Source organism: Hemiscyllium ocellatum, chromosome 23 (assembly GCF_020745735.1).
Source record: "Hemiscyllium ocellatum isolate sHemOce1 chromosome 23, sHemOce1.pat.X.cur, whole genome shotgun sequence".
NCBI lineage: Eukaryota > Metazoa > Chordata > Chondrichthyes > Orectolobiformes > Hemiscylliidae > Hemiscyllium > Hemiscyllium ocellatum.
The window spans coordinates 26,322,167-26,344,727 of NC_083423.1; the positions used below are offsets into that span (position 1 = coordinate 26,322,167).

Genomic DNA, 22,561 nt, shown 5'->3' on the forward strand with positions numbered 1-22,561 from the left:
GGAGAGTACTGACTGTTTGGCAAGTAAACTCTGATTAGTAGAAGCATTGTTCTTGAGAATGGACCAATTAATGATGATTGACATTTAACTGCCAGTTTTTGTTTAAATTTTAAACTGGGAGGTTGATTTTGAATGGGCTGGGCAGGGTCCGAGAACTGAATCAGCAACTGTCTATCACTTATTTTTTTTGAGTTGTAACAGGTATAGTACATGTACATATTGCTTTGCCTGAAAAGAACAGGCACGTTCATTAAAAAAAATGTAGCTTCCAGTACACACAAGTGTGCAATCAACTTAATTCCTTACACACTTACTATCACCTGGCAAATGTTTCTAAATACAGAATTACATCCGATGGTGAACACTGTTGCGAGTTTTACAAACACATACCAATTATGTATAATCAATATCTTCTCGTTGCAAACAGCCAAAAGCTAACTTAATGCATTTTGATAGAATCAACCAGACTTTGGGAGTTACAGTATCACACCAGTGAAATACATACCACATTACCTCAAATGTGTTTCACACAATTTAGTATAGGCACAGTTCTTTCCTGTCCCAGTCCGAGCACTGGTGGCAGTATCTCATGAAATGAAACTTTTCCTTCTCACACCACTCCTTTACCTCTCTAATCTGCTTGTTTATGCCTGTTTGAAAATGGTTCAGGTAATAATACAAAAATTACAACCATGAGATGCTGTCCTTCCTAGTACTATCTCCTGGGCAGACAACAAAGCATGCAGAGCTTTGATCCTACTGATGTCACCTGTTCCCTAATTACTGAATCCCCTACAATATGTACCACATTAAGCTTCTCACCATCCTCCCCCCTCCATCTCTTGTATCCTGCCCAAGATGTCATTAGCTGAGCTGCAATTGTTTGTTGTCCTCACATGCAGAAAGTTGGATAAGATCAGGGTCAATGGCTCCCCAATTCGCTTATTTATCAGAGTTCTCATTACATGAACATATCTGACTAACATCTATGCCATTCTGATCCTTCACCTCCCTACAAGGTGTGATCGTGCAACAAACTATCAAGATATCGCTTTGGAGATCCAAGATGGCGGCGACTCAGCAAGTCTGAGTTTACAGTGCTCTTCCCAAAACCTGGGTAAAGTGAGTTACTCACCCCCACCACACTTACCAAACCACCCAAAAAAATTTCTAACCTTAATTAGCTGTTTACTATTATATTTAAGCAGTTTAATATTAAGTGGATAATGAGTAAACCAAAGGGATCCCGCAGCTCTCAGAAAACAAAGACCCCTCCCCCACCCTCCTCTCCTCCTCCGGCTGCAGCTGATGTAAAAACAGGCCTTGAACAGATGATTGCCAGGCTGGAAACGACACTCGTCAATTTCATCGCAGAATCCAGACAGAGATGGAATGCATTCGAAGAAAAGTTACAAAAGCACAGCCAGGCTCTCGAGGAATTGCAGGGCCAAGTGAAGGGGGCGGAGCTAAAGGCCACGACCTCCGAGGCTGCAGCACAAACAGCTGCAGAACAGGCGAGAGCTCTGGAGCAGAGAGTCCGCGCCTTTGAAATCTACATGGATGACCTGGATAATAGAAATCGGAGAAAGAATATCCGTCTTCTGGGCCTCCCTGAACAAGAAGAGAAGGGACAATTAGCAGTATTTCTGGAGCGATGGCTGCCCCAGCTTTTAAACCTGGGGGCTGAAACTGACCGGGTAAGGGTGGAGTGGGCCTACCGGGTCGCAGTACGCGGATCTGGCCCAAACCAGCGCCCACGCCCGGTCCTGTTCCGGCTGCAGAGTTATAGGGAGAGGCAGATACTCCTGGATGCCTCCAGAAATCTTGGAAAGGATCCTAAAGCTATGATTCATGAAGGATCCAAGATTATGTTATTTCAGGACTTCTCCCCGGCTTTGGCCCGAAGGAGGAAGGCGTTTGATGAGGTGAAGAAATGTCTAAGGAACTTAAATATTCAATACACCTTACGCTACCCAGCGACGTTATGCTTTACCCATGAAGGATCCGAGTATAATTTTAGATCACCAGAAGAGGCTAAGGAACTTTTAGACTCGTTTAAATAAATCGTAAGAGACAATTTATGTTGGCTTGCCTCTTCCACACTCCGTGGGGAGAAATGGATACTTTACTCTACTTTACTTTTGCTTCTGGGAGCAGGGTTGTCTTCTCTTGCTATTTTATGTTATTATACTTAACTGTAATTTGTTGGAGTTGTAATTTTATAGTTATGTGTGTTTGTACGTGGCATTGATGCTATCAGATATACTCAGGTATGGGTGGGGAGGGGTGGGGGTGGGGCGCTCACTGTCAACTCTAGCTCGGTATTATATCTAAATCCTATTAAGGAGCGCCCGGGTTAAGGGTGGGACACTGTTTGGGAGAGGATATGGTGGACCTTTAGAAAGGAAGTAAGGCCCCCTGAGAACAAGGGGGAGGATCTCCATTCAAACATGTTTTATTTTTTTTGTTCTTATTGTTTGGAAATAGTTTTCTTTTTATTATACTGTTACGAGTGTATTAGAGAACATTTTCTCTTGTTTGAAGGATGTAAGTGACTCAACTATACACTCTGGATAATTGTGGATTAGATTAGTAGTTAACTGAGTTTCATTGTTTTTCTTTCTTCTTTAGTATCATTCCTTTGAATTTTGATGATTATATATTTAAGATCTATTTTTATATTAATGTTTGTGCTTGAAAGTTCTGTTTATTTTTGTAAATCTGTCAAAATATTAAATTTCTAATAAAAATATCTTTTAAAAAAAAAGATATCGCTTTCCCTCTCGTGTGTCAAAATGTCTCAAACTCACACTCCAGTTCAAAGGCTAAGCTGGAGAGATTTAAGATGCAGCCATCTTATGCTGTCTGCTCATATGATCCCAGATACTTATGCTGTCTGCTCATATGATCCAGACCAACACACACTGCCATTTTCAGTTTAGGTTTTACATCTTTTCCCAAGCATTAACTTGCCATTAATAGTGGACAAAAGATTGAAGTGCTTATTGCTTTAAATTCGTATTGAAAGTTTTGGAGATTATAGACAGTATCTCCACCCTGCCCCCTATCACAACCCTCCCTGCCACACCAGTTTCCCAGCTTTAGAACTCATAGCATTATACGTTTCAATACCACTCTCTAGATCCTCTGACTAAGCCAATGAGAGTCAGTGAGAATACAGACCAAAGACAGTAAGAATATGGACAATAGCCAAATGGAAATTGCTGTGGGATAGAAACTTTTGGCAGTAGTTTAGACAATTGCAAGTTTATAGAGGATGGGAATCTTAACAATGACAGCCTTATGGTCAATGTGTTTGTAGGTGATATAGAAATGAATAACAGTTTCAGCAACACAACAGATTAGACAAGGGGTCAAACAATAAAGCAATGATCTGAGTTAGCAGATTGCACCCGAGAAACTGAAACTGTTGAATGCAATTATTTATACTTATTTAACATGTTCAATGTAGTGTTATTGCAAAAACATCTACAAAAAATATGATAACACCTATAAGTGGTCTAAGAATCCGGAGGTACATCAACCAAATGGTTGAGAAATTTCTTTACATCTGAAATAAGTATTGCAATAAAGATAAAGATAAAAATACATACACACTATAGCATTTGCATCCCTAATTACTGTAATATAAGACTACATTACAGTAATGATATAAATGACACATACAAAGTGCACCAATTTAATACTTACTGTACATGTAGGAAGACCAGAGTCTTCAGATGTCACTCGAAGTCCATTTTCTAAAACAGTGACTTTTGTTTCTGGAATATTCAGAACAACATGTGCAGCTGTTGCTTGTGTTGCCTGGAATCTATTCCAGTTGTGTAGGATGGGCTAAAATATATTTTGGTAATTTGTAAACAGACAATATAATTGCAGCAAAACACAATAAAAAGTAGATTTGTAATTTATCATTTTCTTACATAGAAGCATGCACAGTGTTTGTAAAGACAATTCTTTAGGTCTTTCAGAATGGAAAACTTCTACAGGGTTGGTTTATATTTATTGTTTACTTGGACGTAGACACTGAGTGGCTTGCTAGCCCATTTAAGAATCGATCATATTGCTGCGGTTGTGGAGTCACACATAGGGCAGGGTAGATCAGATAAGAACAGCAGATTTTCTTCCCTAAAAGACATGAGTGAACCAGATGGACTTTTTCAACAATCAAGGGAAGTTATCACAGTCACCATGACTGAGACTAGTGTTAAGGTCTAGATTTATGAACGGAATTTAAATTCCACTAGTTGTATGTGATCTCAGGGCATCAGCCCGGGTCTCTTGACTACAGGTATTTGCCCAGTGATGCAATACATCTACAATTCTAATTAAGTCTCATTTGCAATTATCTCCAGCTAAAGCAAATTGAAAGTCACTTAGCATTACTAAACTCTTTACTACCACAGGAAAATAAACATTTTTGTTTAACCAGTCATTCCACTGCTGTGACCTATAAGTGATACTTAGTTATATTTAAAATTCACTTTTACTTCTTTCTCACAAACTAGTCAAAATTGCCGAATATGTATTTTCTTGAGCTCTGATTTTTACCAAGTCTTACATGTCAGGAAGAGTTACAGATATCTTCCTTTTCCCAATATACATCCAAGAATTAGATTCAAATGTGGCATTTTACAGTTTTATATACAATACCACCTCACAGAACTATTGTAGTAAACTTATTCAAAAAAAAACTAACAGACAAATAGCAGCAGAACTGCATTCCAATTAGGTGAAAGAAAACTTAGCTTCTATTTGTCAGAGACAAACATCCCACGAGTTACAAATGAATAACTTGCAATTCCTGCAGACTTTCATGACCTCAGAAAAACTCATAACACGCTTGCTATAGGGGCAGCATGGTGGCTCAGTAGTTAGCACTGCTGTCTCAAAGCACCAGGACCAGAGTTTGATTCTACTCTCATGCAGCTGTCTATATGGAGATTGCACATTCTCCCCGTGCCTGCATGGATTTCCTCCAAGTGCTCTGGTTTCCTCCAAAGATGTGCAAATTAGGTGACCTGACCATGCTAAATTGCCTATGGTGTCCAGGGATGTGCAGGCTAGGTGAAATAGTCATGGAAAATGCAAGATTACAGGAATAGGGTAGGCGTTATGGGTCTGGGTTGGGATGCTGTTTGGAGGGTCAGTGTGGACTCAATGGGCTAAAAGGCCTGCTTCCACACTGTTGAGATTTAAGAACTGTAATAACTTTCAACACATCCTGGTGCCACAAATATTAATGAAATAAATGATCAGATAATTTGCCAAGACAGTGGAGGTAACCTGACATCGGTGGGGGAATAATTATTATTAAAGATATAATAACTGAGCACTTAGCAAGCAGTGACAGAGCTGGTCCTAGTCAGTATGGATTCACTAAAGGGAAACCATGCTCGACAAATCATCTGGAATGTTTTTGAGGATGTAACCAGTAAAGTGGACAAGGGTGAATCAGTAGATGTTGTGTATCTGGACTTTTAAAAGGCTCTTGACAAGGTTTCACACAAGAGATCAGGAAGGAAAATTAAAGCTCATGGTATCAGAGGACATGGACAGAGAACTGGTTGGCAGACAGGAAGGAGAATGTTGGAATAAACACATCTTTTTCAGAGTAGCAGGCAGTGATGAGTGGAGTGCTGCAGGATTCAGTGGTGGGACCTCAGCCAATCACCATATACATTAATTATTGGACAAAGGAATTGAATGCAATCTCTCCAGACTTGCAGATGATACCAAGCTGGGTAGCAGTGTCTGCTGTGAGGAAGATGCTAAGAGGCCATGTGGTGACTTGGACAGGCTGGCTGAGTGGGCAAATATTAAGCAAATGCAATATAATGTGGATAAATGTGAGGTTATCAACTTTGGTCACAAAAAAAAAGCAGGCACATTATTATTTTAATGGCGGCAGTTTAGGAAAAGGTGATGTACAATGAGATCTAAGTGTCCTGATAGAACAGTTACTGAAGGTTGGCATGCAGGTGGAGCAGACATTGCTGGCCTTCATAGCAAGAGGATTTGCCTATTGAAGGAAGGATGTCTTGCTGCTGTTATACAGGGTCTAGGTGAGTATTGTGTGCAGTTTTGCTCTCCTAGTCTGAGGAAGGATATTCTTGCTATTGAAGGAGTCCAGCAAAGGTTCACCAGACTGATTCATACAATCCCTACAGTGTGCAAGCGGTCCATTCCCCATTTCGAGTCCACACAGTATCTCCAAAGAGCATTCCAGCCAGAAACATCTCTCTACTCACTCTCTGTAACCCTGAATTTCTGATAGCTGCACATCCCTGGAACTATGGCAAATCCATCTAATCAGCATATCTTTGGACTGCAGGTACTCCAGTTTCCTCCCAAAGGAAACCCACATAGACTCCACACAGATAGTCACTGGCACTGTGAGGCAGCACTGTTAACCACTGAGCCACTATGCTGCCCGGATTCCTAGGATGGCAGGACTGACATACGAGGAAAGACTAGTTTAAATGGGCTTGTACTCACTGGAATTTAGAAGGAGGAGGGGGAAATCACCTAGAAACATATAAAATCCCAATGGGTTTGGGTCAGGCTAGATGAGGGAAGAATGTTCCCAATGTTGGGGAAGTCCAGCACTGGGGTCACAGTCTAAGAATAAGGGGTAATCCATTTGGGACGGAGATTAGAAAGAATTTTTTCACTCAGAGTTGTGAACCTGTGGAAGTGTCTCCCTCAGGAAGCTGTTGGGGCCAGTTCATTTGACATACTCAAAGGGAGCTGGTCGAGGCCCTTGCAGCTGAAGGGATCAAGAGGTATGGAGAGAAAGCGGGAATAGGATATTGAAACTGTATGATCACATTGAATGGTGGTGCAGAGTCGAAGGGCCGAATGGCCTACACTTATTTTCTGTATATATCATCAGTTAGAAGTAAAACTTCAATTTGCAGCTTCAACTGTCATTAGTACATTACGGCGAAAGTATAACCGTCCCGCCAGCATTAGCGATTCCAAATATTTATTTTGTCCTGACCACCATTCTCATGGCCCACATCAAAACCCTCACCAAACAACTCCTTCACATAAACAACACGTCTTGCATTTCCAAGATTCGTATTAACGGCATCAGCGAGCCCGAAATGATCGGTTAAAGAAGATTCCCACCTCCAACAACCGAGTTGACCTGCTGTAGTGCGCAGGCTATGCCAAATCATCCTTGACTTACCTGTCGCTTCCAGCTAGTCCAAGCCCTTCCGAGAAGCCTCAGTCCGGCCACACGACTCAACCGCTGCAAAGATGTCGCCATCTTACTGGCACACTGCGCATGCGCGTGTGCCGGGCGTCGTCAGCGGGGTGCCACGCGCAAGCTGATCCAATCGATCCCCGACCGCGTCGATGAGTTGGCAACCCTGTGTGGGAGCTCCGAGTACAGATAGAGCGCCAGCTGTACCTCTCGCTTCGTGCGCGCTGCTTATTTCTGTGGATACGGTATACCTACGAAGTCACAGAAGATTAATTTTGCATGTTCCATTCCAAATATGAATGAATTCCGTTGATTTCATAAATAGAAAATAAAAGGGAAGATGGGAAACTCATCGGAGACTGTGCAGGAAATATCCTGGTTTCAGGTCTGAGGAATGTCAGTTATAAAACTAGATTGGAGAAGTTGGGACTATTTTCCTCGGAGGATAGAAGGTCAGTAGGAGGTGTCATAATAAAACGTAAAATCACTAAGTCTCTGATAGCGGATTTCTAGATGATGAGGAGTCTGGACAGCTCAGGAAAAAAACGTTGTGGACAAACAGGAAGTTGGGAAAAAAACACAACAAGCCAGGCAGCATCAGGAGGTGGATAAGTCAATGTTGAGGATATAACCCTTCTTCAGGACTATACGTGGGTGAAGGGAGACCAAAAAAAAAGGGGCTGGGTGGTTTGGGTAAAATAGGAGAATGGTGAGGTAGGGATAGATGAACCCCCAGGTAATGTGTTCACCTATCCCTACCTCACCATTCTGCTACTTTACTTTAGTCGTTGAGAGGGATGAATCTGGTTGGTAGCTGGTGTGGGCCGATAGGTGGAATGGAAAGGTGAAAGTGGGACTGAAAGGGAGCTGGGGAATGGGTGGGAAGGTTATTTGAATTCCAGAATTCATGTTAAGTCCTCCAGGCTGTAAGCTGCAAAGCTGTTAGAAAACATTGCTGTATGTGAAAGAATCCAGATTGGAGTGGTGCTGGAAAAGCACATTAGGTCAGGCAGCATCCAAGGGGCAGGAAAATTGACATTTAGGGCAGTAGCTATTCATCAGCAATGAGGCTGGAAGCCTTGGGGGTAGAGAGATAAATGGGAGAGGGTGAGGCTGGGGAGAAAGTGTGCAACAGGTCGATGGAGGAAGGGGTAAAGGTGATAGGTTGGACAGAAAGGTGGAGCGAATAGATGGTAAGGAAATGTGGGCCAGATCATGAGGATGGTACTAACCTGGAAGTTTGGAATTGGGGTAAGGTGGCGAAGGGGAAATGAGGAAACTGGTGAAGTCCACATTGATGCCATAGCGTTGAGGGGTGCTGAGGCGGAAGATGAGGCATTCTTCCTCCAGGTGTCAGGTGGTGAGGGAGTGGCTGTGGAGGTAGCCCAGGACTGTGTGTGCTCCGCAGAAATGTTTGGCCACAGGGTGGTGGGGTTGATTGGTGCAGATGTCCCAGAGATGTTCCCTGAAGCTTTCTATGAGAAGGCGTCCAATCTCCCCAATGTAAAGGAAACCGCATCGGGAGCAATGAGCACAATAAATGATATTTGTGGAAGTGCAGGTGAAACTTTGATGAATGTGGAAGGCTCCTTTGGGGTCTTGGATGGAGGTGAGGGGGGAGGTGTGGGTGCAAGTTTTGCAATTCCTGTGGTGGCAGGGGAAGGTGCCAAGAGGGGAGGGTGGGTTGTTGGGGGTGTGGACCTGACTAGGTAGTCACGGAGGGAACGGTCTTTGCAGAAAGCTTATAAGGGTGGGGAGGGAAATACATCCCTGGTGGTGGGGTCCATTTGTAGGTGGCAAAAATGTTGGTGGATGATGCGGTTTATGCGGAGGTTGGTTAGTGGAAGCTGCGACTGAGGGGTTCTGTTCTTGTTGCGGTTGGAGGGGTGGGGTTTGAGGGCGGAGGTACGGGACATGGATGTGCTGCGTTGGAGGGCATTTTCAACTACATGGGAGGGGAAATTACGGTCTTTAAAGAAGGAGGCCATCTGGTGTGTTCTGTGGTGGAACTGGTTCTCCTGGCAGCAGATATGGCAGAGGCGGAGGAATTGGGAATACGGGATAGCATTTTTGCGGGAGGAAGTGTAATCCGACTGTGGGAGTCGGCTTTGTAAAAATGTCAATGTTGAGTTGGTCGTCATTGATGGAGAGGCCCAAGAAGGGGAGGGAGGTGTCAGAGATGGTCGGGTGGAATGTAAAATTGATGAACTACTCAACCTCCTCGAGCATCTTAGTCCTCACTTTCGCCTAAAGGATTCAGATTGTTAAGGCACCAGATTGTTAATTGGCAAAATAAGCAAGATGACAAAGAAAACCTTTTTCTTGCAGCGAGTGATTAAGATCTTAAAAATGGTTAACTTTATTATGACAAGATGTAGAAAAAAAAACAATCTGTGGATTTTGTGGGCACCCAGAAATTCACGGTAATAAAGAGGGAGAAAATAAATTTTGAGGGCAAACTTACAAGCAATTTCAGGATGGGCAGCAGAGGCTTATTTAAATATATAAGCACAAAGTGAGAAACCAAAATGAATATGGGCTACTTGGAGAATGAGCCTGGAGAAATCACAGGGAACCAGGAAACGGCAAAGTTGTTGAATAAATAAAATAAATTCACAATATTTATCACTACAGAAAAAAAAAGCTACAGAACTAATGGATCTAAAATTGATAAGCCTCCAGACCTGATGGGATGCATCCTAGGGTATGAAAGAAAGTAGCTATAGAGATAGTGGCTGCTCAAGTAGTAATTTTTGAAGAATCCTTAGATTCTGGAAAGTCCCAAACGACTGGAAAATTGTCTATGTAACACCTTTTTAAAAAAAGACAAAAGGAGATAAAGACAGGTTACTAGCTTTATTGGGAAAATGTCAGAGTCTTTTTATAAGAGGATGTTAATAGTAGAAAATTTATAATATGATCAAGCAGACTCAGCATGACCTCATGAAGGGAAAAGCATGTCTGACAAATTTACTAGGATTCTTTGAGGAGGTAACAAGCAGAATTGATAATTTGGAACCAGTGGATGTAATATATTTAGAATTTTCAGAAGGTGTTTGATAACATATCAGACAGTTAAATTAAGAGCTCATGGTGTTGGGGGTAGCGTATTAGCATGGATAGATGATTGTCTAACTAATGGACCACAAAGAGTTGGGATAAGGGGAGCAATTTCAGGGTGGTAACCTGTAACATGTTACGTGCCACAGGAGCTGGGGCCACAATTCTTTGCAACATGTATTAATGATTTGGATGAGGAAAGTAAATGTACTGTCGCCAAGTTGCAGATGACACAAAAATCATTGGGAAGGCAGTGGTGAGGATTATACAAAGACTCTGATGAGTGATATAGTCCGATGGGCTCAAACTTGGCAGATGGAATATAATGTGGGAAAATGTGACATTATGTGCCTTTGGCAAGAACAAAAGAGGAGCTGAATATTATTAAATTGTGAAAGACTGCAGAAAGTGACAGAAAGGAAAGATTTGGGAATCATCCAGGAATCTCAAAAAGAAACTAGCATGAACGTTCAGTGGGTAATAGGGAAGGCAGATAGAATGTTGGCTTTTATTGCAAAAGGAATGGAGGATAAAAATAAAGAGGTTTTAATAAAATTATACAAGGTACTAGTCAGACCACAACTGGGGTAATTCAGTAAAACGTTTTAGGTCTCTTATTTAAAGAAAGATATACTGGCATTTTAGGCAGTCCAGAGAAGGATCATTAGGCTGATACCAAATATGGAGGCACTGTTTTATGAGGAGAGGTTGAGCCAATTAAATTGAATCATTAGCATATAGAAGAATGAGAGGCAACCTTGTTGAACCATACAATATTCTTAAAGGTTTTGACTGACTGGATGTGGAAAAGTTGTTTCCCCTTGTGGGAGATAGAACCAGAGGGCATAATCTCAGAATAAGGGGTAACATATTTAAGACAAAGTCAAAAGCAACAAGGCATAGGTTGGAGTCCTATGGTTTATTTGAAATCACAAGCCTTTGGAGCACTGCTGCTTCGTCAGGTGAAGTGAAGAGAAGCAACAGTCACAGAATTTATATGCAGAGAGATAATGCTAAGACAATTCCAGATAATTAAGCGTGTCAAAAGATAAATACATAAGAGTGTGAGTGACATTTTATTTTTGATTTTTTTGTAATTATCTCTGCTTTAATTCCTCGGATCATGAGTTACCTCTTCACTTGCTATTTAGCCTGTGGACACTCCACTCACACTATTTGTACTTATGTTTCTGACACTCTTAATTACCTGGAACTATCTTGCCATTATCTCTCTGCATATAAATTCTTTGCCTGTGCACTTACCACCACTTCACCTGATGAAGAAGCAACGCTCAGAAAATTTGTGATTTCAAATAAACCTGTTGGACTATATATCCTGATGTTGTGTGATTTCTGACTTTGTCGAACCCAGTCCAACACCAGCACCTCCACATCACATTTAAGAAAGAAATAAGGAGGAATTTCTTCTCCCAGAGGATAATGAATCTGAAACTCTTTCCTGTAGAGGGCTGGCTTGTTAAGTATATTCAATAATGAGATAGACAGATTTTTAATCAATTAGGGAACCAAGGTTATACTGAAAAAGTAGAAAGGTGAATTGAGGAATATAAGATCATCCATAATGCTCCTATGTCTAATTATCTTATCGCTGCATCCAACTGTTAAGGCCACCACAATTAGGTGATAGCTTCTTCCCTGTGGTCCTATTGTTTAATTTGACCAGCAGTTAGAATTTTGGGAAGAAACAAAGGGTAAAATGGCCTCATATTGCAACAATTCTATGATACAAATACAAATTTTGTTTGTGTGAATAATAAGTAGGTTGGGTTCTTCACGGTGGAGTACATTGAAGTTTATTAACACCATTACGTTGTCACTCATAACTTGGCCTGCAGAAATGTGTCCATAAATATATGTATGAAGTGTATTATTATGTTCTTAATTCAGAATTCTAATTTGGAACATGATTACTTTGAAGTGTGAAATATAACAAAATAATAATACTGATTCAAACTATGCATTTGAAGTAAAAACATTTGCAATTAACGAAATATTTCAGTGACCAAACCTGACCTTGAGTGAGTGACACTTTTTTGTGCTTTAGAGATTAAGTGTGAGAATTCAATATTTTTAGATTTATTACATTTTCCATTTGTTTCCGGGATACTATGGAGCCACTAACAAGAACAGCATTTATTGCCAATCAGAATTGTTCGTACGTAAATACTAATTTACAATACAAAACGTACTCGACTACAAAATGTGTGCTGCGACAGATTGATTTTGTTTTTAATTAGGAATGTTATGGAAACAGTCTATAAACTCGGAAACTCCCCAGAACTCTTGGGAATATCATAGTTTTAAATAGAGAATATTGGACTTTTGGAAACCTCAATACAACGGAAACCAACCAAATTGGTGGTCCAGAATTCGAACCGCTGGTCAATTTAAACAATGGAACTGTAGGAGAGGAGCTGACACCGACTTGGTGGTGCCCTTTCTCTATTCGGGGAACAGTTATGTGCAGCACAAGTAGTTTCTGGTTTCCGGATGCCTGCAGGAGCATATCGGGGACGTGAGATTTGATCCGGGGAAATGTGTGGGGATCATCTTTACTTGGCGTGCAGTTAGTCGTTCTGAAGTTAGTACAATTTATTTTAGGATGGATCTGGATAGCATGTTAAGCTTGTGTGAGAGGCGATGCTGAGAGAGAGGGCTGGGATTACGTACCTCGGGATCTGTCGGCCTCTCTTGGCTGCTTGTCTCACGGCAGCGGCGAAATTCGGGAGGTTATTCGACAGAAACGTGAAGTGCGGCCAGAGTGCGCCAGGAGGCGAACTGGCAGAGGCAAAGTCCCACTGTCTTTCCAGGTGAATCCCAAACGATCAGCTCCTTTTAACTGGTAGAGTTCATATTTTATGGCAATTGTCGACTTTCATCCTATATGCTGTTTTTCTTTTAGTTTCAGAAATGATCAAATTCTCTCCTATTTTATTAGCACAGCCTCAGCCAAGTCGCATGGATCCTGATTCACAATTGATTCAAAAGTAACATAACGTATCTTGAATGGTTAACAGATTTTCTTAGCAACTTTTGCATTCGTTCCCAGTATTACAAATTTGCAACATGCTTTTTTTTTGTCCCGGGCAACTGAACCAGCCCTAGATTTTAGTGACAGTGCTGATACCGTGTGCACGGTTCTGGGAGGAGTTTCAACAAAGGAAGTTATTGTAATTCAGGTTCGTCTGACCGGCAACAGGACGGACTCGACTACCACATTGTCTTGAAGAATCATTATTCGAGAAAGTTTGTCTCCAATCGGACCTTGTTGTTTTGAAACTTAGTCGAATCACTTCTTTTCCATTGGTTTACTGGCGTGGCTGCCGTCAGTCGTTACTGTACAATTTTACTGAGCTTAGAGGTGGGGACTAAATCAGGCAATCTCCGGGAAAAAAAACTAATAGTGTTCCAGTCGTTGTAACTGTGAAAGTGACTTTATTTTTTCAGTTTTTAATCGTATTTGTTACTAACTCATTTTATGTAGAACGCAATCAACAATAATCATTCTCTTTACAAATACAACTGAAAACTGGTAAATTTCTCTTTTAATTCCTCTCATCTTCGAAGACGGTTTTGCTCTATCCCATCCAGGTTAGTCTGACCCACTATGCGAAAACGCTATCAGCGAACGGGTTGTAAACCGACTTTATTCGTGTTTCAGAAAAGTGAGCACAGTTTTTAAAATGTCAAATCACAGCTGCAGAATCTCACAGCTTTAAAAAGGAAACTCTTGGTCGTTTTGCTATTACTGATTTAAAGCTTTTTTTTCTACAGTCCCGGTAGCGAATGATAACGTGTTGTTTGGGTAGTATATAGTTGGTGCAGTCGTTTATTTGAAATGGAGGTTGTTAGATCCAGAAAGAATCTCCCTTTGTGCCTCTGACAGTGCATTTCTCAGCAATTTGACTCAGGCGCTGAATGGTTGGTTTGCAGGGATAATAAGGCGATCACGTGTTGGATCTGGGCAGAGGCTGAGATCAGAGTCCTGACTTGTTCCTCTTGTCACATCATCTGCGGGCGGGAACAACAAGGGGGGGCAATCATCTACATTAACTGGATAAAGTCAGAGACTGCGGCGTTGCCTCCTGGATCATTTCCAATACATCGTTATCATCCAGCAAGGTCCACAATGTTTTCCCTTTCTTTTTTGTGTTCTGCCCTCGCTTCTTTGCTACTTTTGGAGTTAACAGTTCTGTTTTGTCTAAATGCAACGACGTAAGCTAAGAAACTATTCCAACCCTTGCGACAAACTGTAACGTTACTATTATTGTTTTGAGAGATTAAGTTTGTACCGTGATAGTTAACCGGGTATCTTTTTAATAGCGTACCAGTCAGAAAGTTTATGAAATGTACTTTACAGCTTCACGTTGTAATCGTATTACTGTTACATCAAACATGGTCTCGCACCGGGACAGTGGTTTAGGAGAAAATCTGCTCGACAATGGTACTGAGGTTATCTCAGTATTACATTTGTTTACGGGCAAATTAATAGGTTTTTATTCATGAAAATTGACTGATTGATCAAGTGGCTGTAGGTCGTTCTTGTTCCAAGCTGTTATCAGCCGGAGTTGCCGAGTAATCTTACCGCAGTGTCATTTAATTTGCTGTTCCTGGTGGTTGATCAGTATTGGTGGAATGCGATGCGCAGTTGCTGGATTGAGTTATACTGCCGAATTGCCTAGATCCCAGCTCTTACCGAGATGCTTGGACCTCTGCGCCAACATTGGAGGATGTTCTTATAAACGTTAAGAGAACTTGGTATCAAGAGTTCGTTGTTTTTACCGGAAAGTAAAACATCAGAAGCACTCTATACAGTTCCTCTAAATGTCAAATAGATCATCTGATTACTTGTAAAATACAGCTTTTGCTCTGGTTTTGTTATTATGCATCAGGTTGTAAGGTGCATTGTTTAAGTTGTTACATGATTTTCTGGCAGAGAGAGTATTGGCATCATTTGGCACTATTGTGAGCCATCTCGCTATGAAAGTGACAATTAACATTAAAACATTGTTTGGATAATGATTAGAAATGTGAACTGGAATTTTGTACTTTGCAGACTTACAGAAGTTTTAAGAGTCTTGAAGTGCATTCTTAGTGATTATTATGTAATTGCTTGTCTTTAGATTGCACAACGGAGCAGAAGGAAGCATGGATGCACAGCTTAAAGAACAGGTCCCCATTTCAAGCAGCCATTATCCAAAGGAAGCTGTGAAGAAACGATCAGGAAATGCAAGCCGTGAGGCAAGAGGGAGCTCATCGTCCCGAACCTCCAGGAAAAGCTTCAGGTTGGATTACCGTCTGGAAGAAGATGTAACAAGATCCAAGAGAGGAAAAGATGGCAGATTTGTCAATCCCTGGCCAACCTGGAGTGACCTTGCTTTCACCAACGTGCTAAAGTTCGCTATGATGGAGAGAGACCATACCAACATCCCAAGTTCAAAGGCGGTGAGTGGCTCGACCAAATCTAAAGTTGCAAGTATTTCAACTGCTTGTTGTTCATATATGATTTATATTAGTTTATTTTATTATTTATTGAAGTTTATTTTCATTTTATCCACAGTAAGTGATCATATGAAGCAATTCTTGCAACATAAGTAGCTTTTTGATAATTTATGTAATTACATAATTAATATCTGTTGATTGAATATAGTTTCAAGGTGTAAATTATAGTTCTCATAATGAAAATATTCAAAAATAACCCAGTTTATGAAGCAACCTGATGGCACTGATTGTAGGAGTTCTCAAACTTAGTGCCCTGTAGAAAATGGAATTGGTTTGATTAATCTACTCTTCACCACCTTTCCTAGTCTGACACAAGTTGAAACTGAAATCAAAGTTCACTGATTAAGATTAGATTCCCTACAGATTGCCTTCGGCCCAACAAGTCCACACTGACCCTCCAAAGAGTAACCCACACAGGCCTACTCCCTACTAATGCACCTATCACTATGGGCAATTTAGCATGGCCAATTCACCTGACCTGTGCATCTTTGGACAGTGGGAGGAAATCGGAGCACTAGGGGGAAACCCACGCAGACTCTGGGAGAATGTGCAAACTCCATGCAGACAGTCACCTGAGGCTAGAATCGAACCTGGGTCCAAAGTTAACCACTGGGCCGCCATGCCACCCCAAAATGTTTGAGTTTAGGAGGAATGAAGAAAATTCAATGAAGCAATAACATTAAGGTTATATTAAACTAAAGAAAATGACAGGAATGCTAAGCATAAGAGGAGACAGGCTGGAGGCCACAATGAGAGATCACCACTTTACCCTTAAAAACTGGTCAGTTGTATGTTAGCTGAAAATGTGTTGCTGGAAAAGCGCAGCAGGTCAGGCAGCATCCAAGGAACAGGAGATTCGATGTTTCGGGCATAAGCCCTTCATCAGGAATGAGGAAAGTGTGTCCAGCAGGCTAAGATAAAAGGTAGGGGGGAGGGACTTGAGGGAGGGGCAATAGAGATGTGAAAGGTGGAAGGAGGTCAAGGTGAGGGTGATAGGCCGGAGTGGGCTGGGGGCGGAGAGGTCAGGAAGAAGATTGCAGGTTAGGAAGGCGGTGCTGAGTTTGAGGGATTCGACTGAGACAAGGTGGGGGATGGGGAAATGAGGAAACTGGAGAAATCTGAGTTCATCCCTTGTGGTTGGAGGGTTCCCAGGTGGAAGATGAGGCGCTCTTCCTCTAACCGTCATGTTGTTATGGTGTGGCGATGGATGAGTCCAAGGACCTGCATGTCCTTGGTGGAGTGGGAGGGGGAGTTAAAGTGTTGAGCCATGGGGTGGTTGGGTTGGTTGGTCCGGGTGTCCCAGAAGTGTTCTCTGAAAAGTTGCGCAAGTAGGCTGCCTATCTCCCTAATATAGAGGAGGCCACATCGGGTGCAGCGGATGCAAAAGATGATGGGTGTGGAGGTGTAGGTGAATTTATGGTGGATATGGGGCCATGGAGAGAAGTAAGGGGGGAGGTGTGGGCGCAAGTTTTGCATTTCTTGCGGTTGCAGGGGAAGGTGCCGGAAGTGGAGGTTGGGTTGGTGGGGGGTGTGGACCTGACGAGGGAGTCACGGAGGGAGTGGTCTTTTCGGAATGCTGATAGGGGAGGGGAGGGAAATATATCCCTGGTGGTGGGGTCTGCTTGGAGGTGGCGGAGGTGAATTTCCTGTTCCTTGGATGCTGCCTGACCTGCTGCGCTTTTCCAGCAACACATTTTCAGCTCTGATCTCCAGCATCTGCAGACCTCATTTTCTCCTCAGTTGTATGTTACTCTTGACAGCTTTCTTGTTCAGTAAGTGAATAGCTGAATCTGAATAATTTTCTCTTCCAAAAAAAGTTGATTGTTACAATTTTAATCACAAACCTACTTATAAATTCATGTTGATGAAAAGGTGGTTTACCTAAAATTAAACTATCCTTTAAAGGTTATGCTACATATAGTGAGCTATGCTGATTTACAAATAAATGTCAAGATACAGTTTATTTTTAGAATAGTTTGGACTGGGAATAATACAAGAATGCTATTAGATCTATTTATTTCTTGTGCTGATGCTAGAGGTACTCAGCACCACCTGGACCAGTGAAACATGATTCTTTAATTTCATTGTTGGGGTAAAAGGTTCAAAATGAAGTTGTTTGTCACTGCATTTATCTGGCTTGACAGTGTTAGCTGTTAAAAGTGCCATTGAATTTTTATTAAGAATCTCAGAGGAAAGGCCTAAACTCTCAATGTAGGATGTTACTTAGATTAGGAGGAAAGTTGAAGCCATTGCAGAACTAGAGATGAGTTGTTTCCATGCTCCGATTCTAAACATATTGTAGATTATAAGGAGAATAAAAGGTTAAAAGCAGTCAGAAATGTCATGGTTTGGAATGAATGAAAGATTAGAATATTGATCCTGTGGAATATTATGGAAGAGAAATATGCACAACACTGAAGATGTGAGAGTTTCATTTGGGGTCAGACAAACCAGAGTAAGAATGCTACACATTCTAGCAACTTGGACATTTAAGTTATAAACTTCAGCATCAATACAAAATATGTTGCTGGCATAAACACTTGGCATTATTTATATGATAATATAATTCTAATTATAATACAATATAATTAACTATAAGCTAGGATACTTCTGAGACCATTATAAAACATTTGTTCACCAGTCTTAATATCTCCTTTGTTGTGGTGTCACTTAATGTACATTGCTGTGAAGTGTTTTGATAAATTTCATGATGTTGAAGGTGCAAACTATTGCCTCCATATTAATTTGAGCACTACTACTGCATGTCTGAAAAAAAGTAATGTTAAAGGAAATTAAACATAGAGGTCAAAGGAAATTTTTCCAAAAATATACAAATAATTCTCCTAACCTTTGACTAAGCAAATAGGTGTTCTGCCGTTGTTTATTTAGAGTTCTTACAACGTCATTATAAATTGCTAGTTATTACATATAACAATATAGCATTCAGAAATCATCATCATGACATGATGAATGTGCTTTACTTAGTAAGGGACACCGGCTTCCATATTAGAACTAGCCATTCCTATATCTAAATTGTTATACTGGCATCTACTTGATAATATTTAAAAAGTTGTCCAAGTATATTTAGTCTTCAAACTTCACAATAAAACTTGCCTGGTCAATTTCCCATTCTACTGTACACTCAATAATCAGAAAAACGATGGAGGCAGACAGCAACAGTGCCAACAAGCAAGGAACTCAGCAGTGATCATTTTGAATTTTGCCAGAATACCCTGGCTTCCAAGCCCTTCATAATAATCTTGATTCAAACATAGATCCAAATGTAGAACTGGCTTCTCTTTGCTCATGGGATGGTGGACATCACTGGCTTGGCTCACATTTATTATCTATCCCAATTTGGCCTTCAGAAGTTTGTGGTGAGACGTACTCTTGGGCTGTTGCAGTGCTTAGGGTATAGGTATATCCACAGTGCTGTCAGGAAGGTAGTGTCAGGATTTCTCCTTTATGAATATGAAGGCACACTGATACAGTTCCAAGCCAGGATGGTTGCTTAGAAGGGATCTTGTGTTCTAGACTGCCAGAAAAAAAAGGGAAGAAAAGTTGAATAGTAAGGCACTGTGGACTGCTAGAAAAATTGGGGTTAATTGTCAAATCCCTCAGTAACTGGAGGTATGTCTAATGCAAAGGATAATGTTTCTGGGCATTCAGCGATCTCAGTCACTGGGTCTCATTTCAGAAGTTTATCCCTAGCAGCTTCATTCATGGCTTTTACTTCATCTTAATGTCAGAGTTATGGGCAAATTGCTGCTAATAGAACAGTGTTCAGCGTCATTCACAGCCAATGTCCGTTTATAGAAAAACAATATTCAGACTTTGGCTGACAACATATGTGTCTTATAATTAGCAGTTAATAAGATTTCTGGCCAGAAAAGTATTCTAACCCACCATTCGCTACCTTCAATATCAACACCATCACTGTGAACCTCCATCTTCAACAGCTGGGGGAATCACTGTTGCCTTGACACTTGAATACTATCACTCTTTGCAAGATGTGGCTGGAAGAATAGGCTGAATTTGCAGGCTGAATGCTCTGCAATGAGTACCCATTTCCTTATTCCCAAAATATCTTCCATCAGTTGCCTGATTATGTGTAACTGAATCAACACTGAAGGTTGTACAACGCCAATAAGAGTGGGGCAATCCGCTTGATTATTATCTCTGCCATTAAACTTAATATCAGTCGTCTCCGGTGATATGTACAGCGTTCAGGATGCACTACTGCAACTAGCCAAGTTTATTTGAACAACACTTCCCAGCCACACAACCTCTTTCACCAAGATCACTATCACCTCCAAATCACAAGCCATTTTGACTTGAATCTAAATTGTGATTTAGTAACTGAGCTGGCTAAATCCTGGCAATTACTATTGATCAGAAACTGAACTGGACTAGCCATATAAATACAGTGGCTATAAGAACAGGTCAGGGGCTGGGAACTGTGTAACGCATAACTCACTTTGTGACTCCACACAGCCTAGCCACCATCTACAAGACACAAGACATGTGTGATTCCACTTGCCCAGATAAGTGAATCTCCAACAACATTTAAGAAGCTCAAAACCATTCAAGACAAATGTGTACCTTTTACCAAATGCCCTCACCAAGGATGACCTTCTACATCACCGTTAAAACCTGTGACCTCTACCACCTAGAAGAACAAAGAAAGCAAATGCATGGGAGTATTACTGCCTGCAACTTTCCCTTCAAACTATGCACCGTCCTGAGTTGGAACTATATCATGGCTTATTCACTGTTGCTGGGTCAACATCTTGGAACTCCCTTCCCAATGTGCTGAGTGTGTTACTACATTTCTTGAATCATTGCAGTTCATGTACTCAGTTCACCATAACCTTTTCAAAGGATTAGATTAGATTAGATTTCCTACAGCGTGGAAACAGGCCCTTCAGCCCAACAAGTCCTCACTGACCCTCCAAAGAGTAACCCACCCAGACCCATTTACCTCTGAATGATGCAGCTAACACTATGGGCAATTTAGCATGGCCAATTCACCTAACCTGCACATCTTTGGACTGTGGGAGGAAACGGAGCACCCGGAGGAAACTCACACAGACACTGAGAGAATGTGCAAACTCCACACACAGTCACTCGAGGCTGCAACCGAACCTCGGACCCTGGAGCTGTGAGGCAGCAGTGCTAACCACTGAGCCACCATGCTGTCCCACAACAAATGCTGACCTAGCCTAGATCCCCGTCTTGACAATAACTCGAAACTCTTTTGTTCTTTTGAGTTTCAGGTTATTGTCAAATACCTCTCCTCATGTACCATTTCTAAGTATGGGTTTTGGCAAATTACTTAATAGAAACATTAACTTCTAAATGTACAGGAAGCATTCCTAAAGATTACTTGCAATAATGATCACACTAACTGTTCAATTTGTGATTTAGACACTTCAGTTACAGGAGTCCATCTGTCTACAAAGACCATGTAAAATCACATTCAGAATTATGGCTTTTACTGCACTGCATTTCTATCAAATTATGTTGACTTCACCTAGACTTGCTGTGTGACACTAATTTGTACAAGTAAGCTATAGGGCAGAATTACATTTTAAAAACAAACAATCTTTTTCTCTCTGCTTGTAGGAACTTGATGAAGGATTGCCAATAGTAGAACCGTACTTTGTAAAAAACCCTCAGCTGGTCAGGAGTTTGGCGAATGGAATTCGAGTGACCTGGTTGGGACATGCATCGCTGTTGGTAGAAATGGAAGGACTGACTTTTCTGACGGATCCCATCTTCAGCCAAAGAGCTTCACCTGTGCAATTCTTTGGACCAAAACGCTTTCGAAACCCCCCATGCACAGTGGCACAGTTGCCCAAAATAGATGCTGTGGTAATCAGTCATACACACTATGATCATTTGGATTACAATACAGTGCTAAGTCTTAATGAACGCTTTGGGGGTGACTTGAGATGGTTTGTACCACTGGGTCTCTTAGACTGGATGCAAAAGTGTGGCTGTGAAAATATAATAGAGTTGGACTGGTGGGAGGAGAACTGTGTCCCTGGCCATGATGAGGTAACATTTGTGTTTACACCAGTGCAACACTGGAGCAAGCGGACTGTAACAGATGACAACAAGGTGCTGTGGGGAAGTTGGTGTGTCCTGGGACCCTGGAATAGATTTTTCTTCGCTGGAGATACAGGTTACTGTGTAGCTTTTGAACAAATAGGGAAAAGATACGGACCATTTGACCTTGCTGCCATTCCTATTGGAGCCTATGAACCAAGGTATGTCAATTTTTGCATGATTTTCTTTCTCGATGTATTAAAAAATTGTGTGTATTCATGTTCCCTTACATTAAATGGATTGCCATTCTTTGCAATTTATCAGAATCAGTCACTTCCAGGTTAGTTCATTTGATCCCATTCAATAATCAGTCAAATTGGCCGCTTCCTGGTCTCCCTACACATCCTCATTTTGATGGTTTACACTGCCTGTAATGAGCTTTGCATGTAAATATCTAATTGGCTGTGTGGGTGATTACTGATGATGGTTAATACGTTTAAAAAAAACAAAAAAAAGGTCTCAATGATTTGATGGTGGCAAATACCTTCAGTTATGTGCGATTAAAAACATTATATATAAAAATAAACAGATAAATTGATAAAAAATAAACTGCCACTCTCAGACAACTCACCAGGACAAAGGACCCAATACCCAGCATGAGCAAAACCAATGTAATATACAAAATCCCATACA

The 22,561-nt window shown here is 41.2% G+C and overlaps 2 protein-coding genes across 11 annotated transcripts in view; one reads left to right on the forward strand and one right to left on the reverse strand.

The window, feature by feature from the left end:
* Window positions 1–13,428, reverse strand: part of pmpcb (peptidase, mitochondrial processing subunit beta) — a 32,851-nt gene extending 19,423 nt beyond the window's left edge. Inside the window, exons 1-3 of the mRNA XM_060842810.1 lie at window positions 12,986–13,428; window positions 7,217–7,485; window positions 3,712–3,855 (exon numbers count right to left, since the gene is read on the reverse strand). Of these exons, the coding sequence (XP_060698793.1) occupies window positions 3,712–3,855; window positions 7,217–7,297 (225 nt within the window). The 5' untranslated portion in view covers window positions 7,298–7,485; window positions 12,986–13,428. The remainder of the gene's footprint in view (window positions 1–3,711; window positions 3,856–7,216; window positions 7,486–12,985) is intronic.
* Window positions 7,413–22,561, forward strand: part of napepld (N-acyl phosphatidylethanolamine phospholipase D) — a 62,705-nt gene continuing 47,556 nt past the window's right edge. The window contains exons 1-4 of one of the 10 annotated variants that reach the window (XM_060842820.1): window positions 13,506–13,676; window positions 13,883–13,906; window positions 15,439–15,760; window positions 21,443–22,089. In XM_060842820.1, the coding sequence (XP_060698803.1) occupies window positions 15,464–15,760; window positions 21,443–22,089 (944 nt within the window). In that variant the 5' untranslated portion in view covers window positions 13,506–13,676; window positions 13,883–13,906; window positions 15,439–15,463. The other 9 variants (XM_060842817.1, XM_060842816.1, XM_060842814.1 and 6 more) reach the window with 9 other exon arrangements.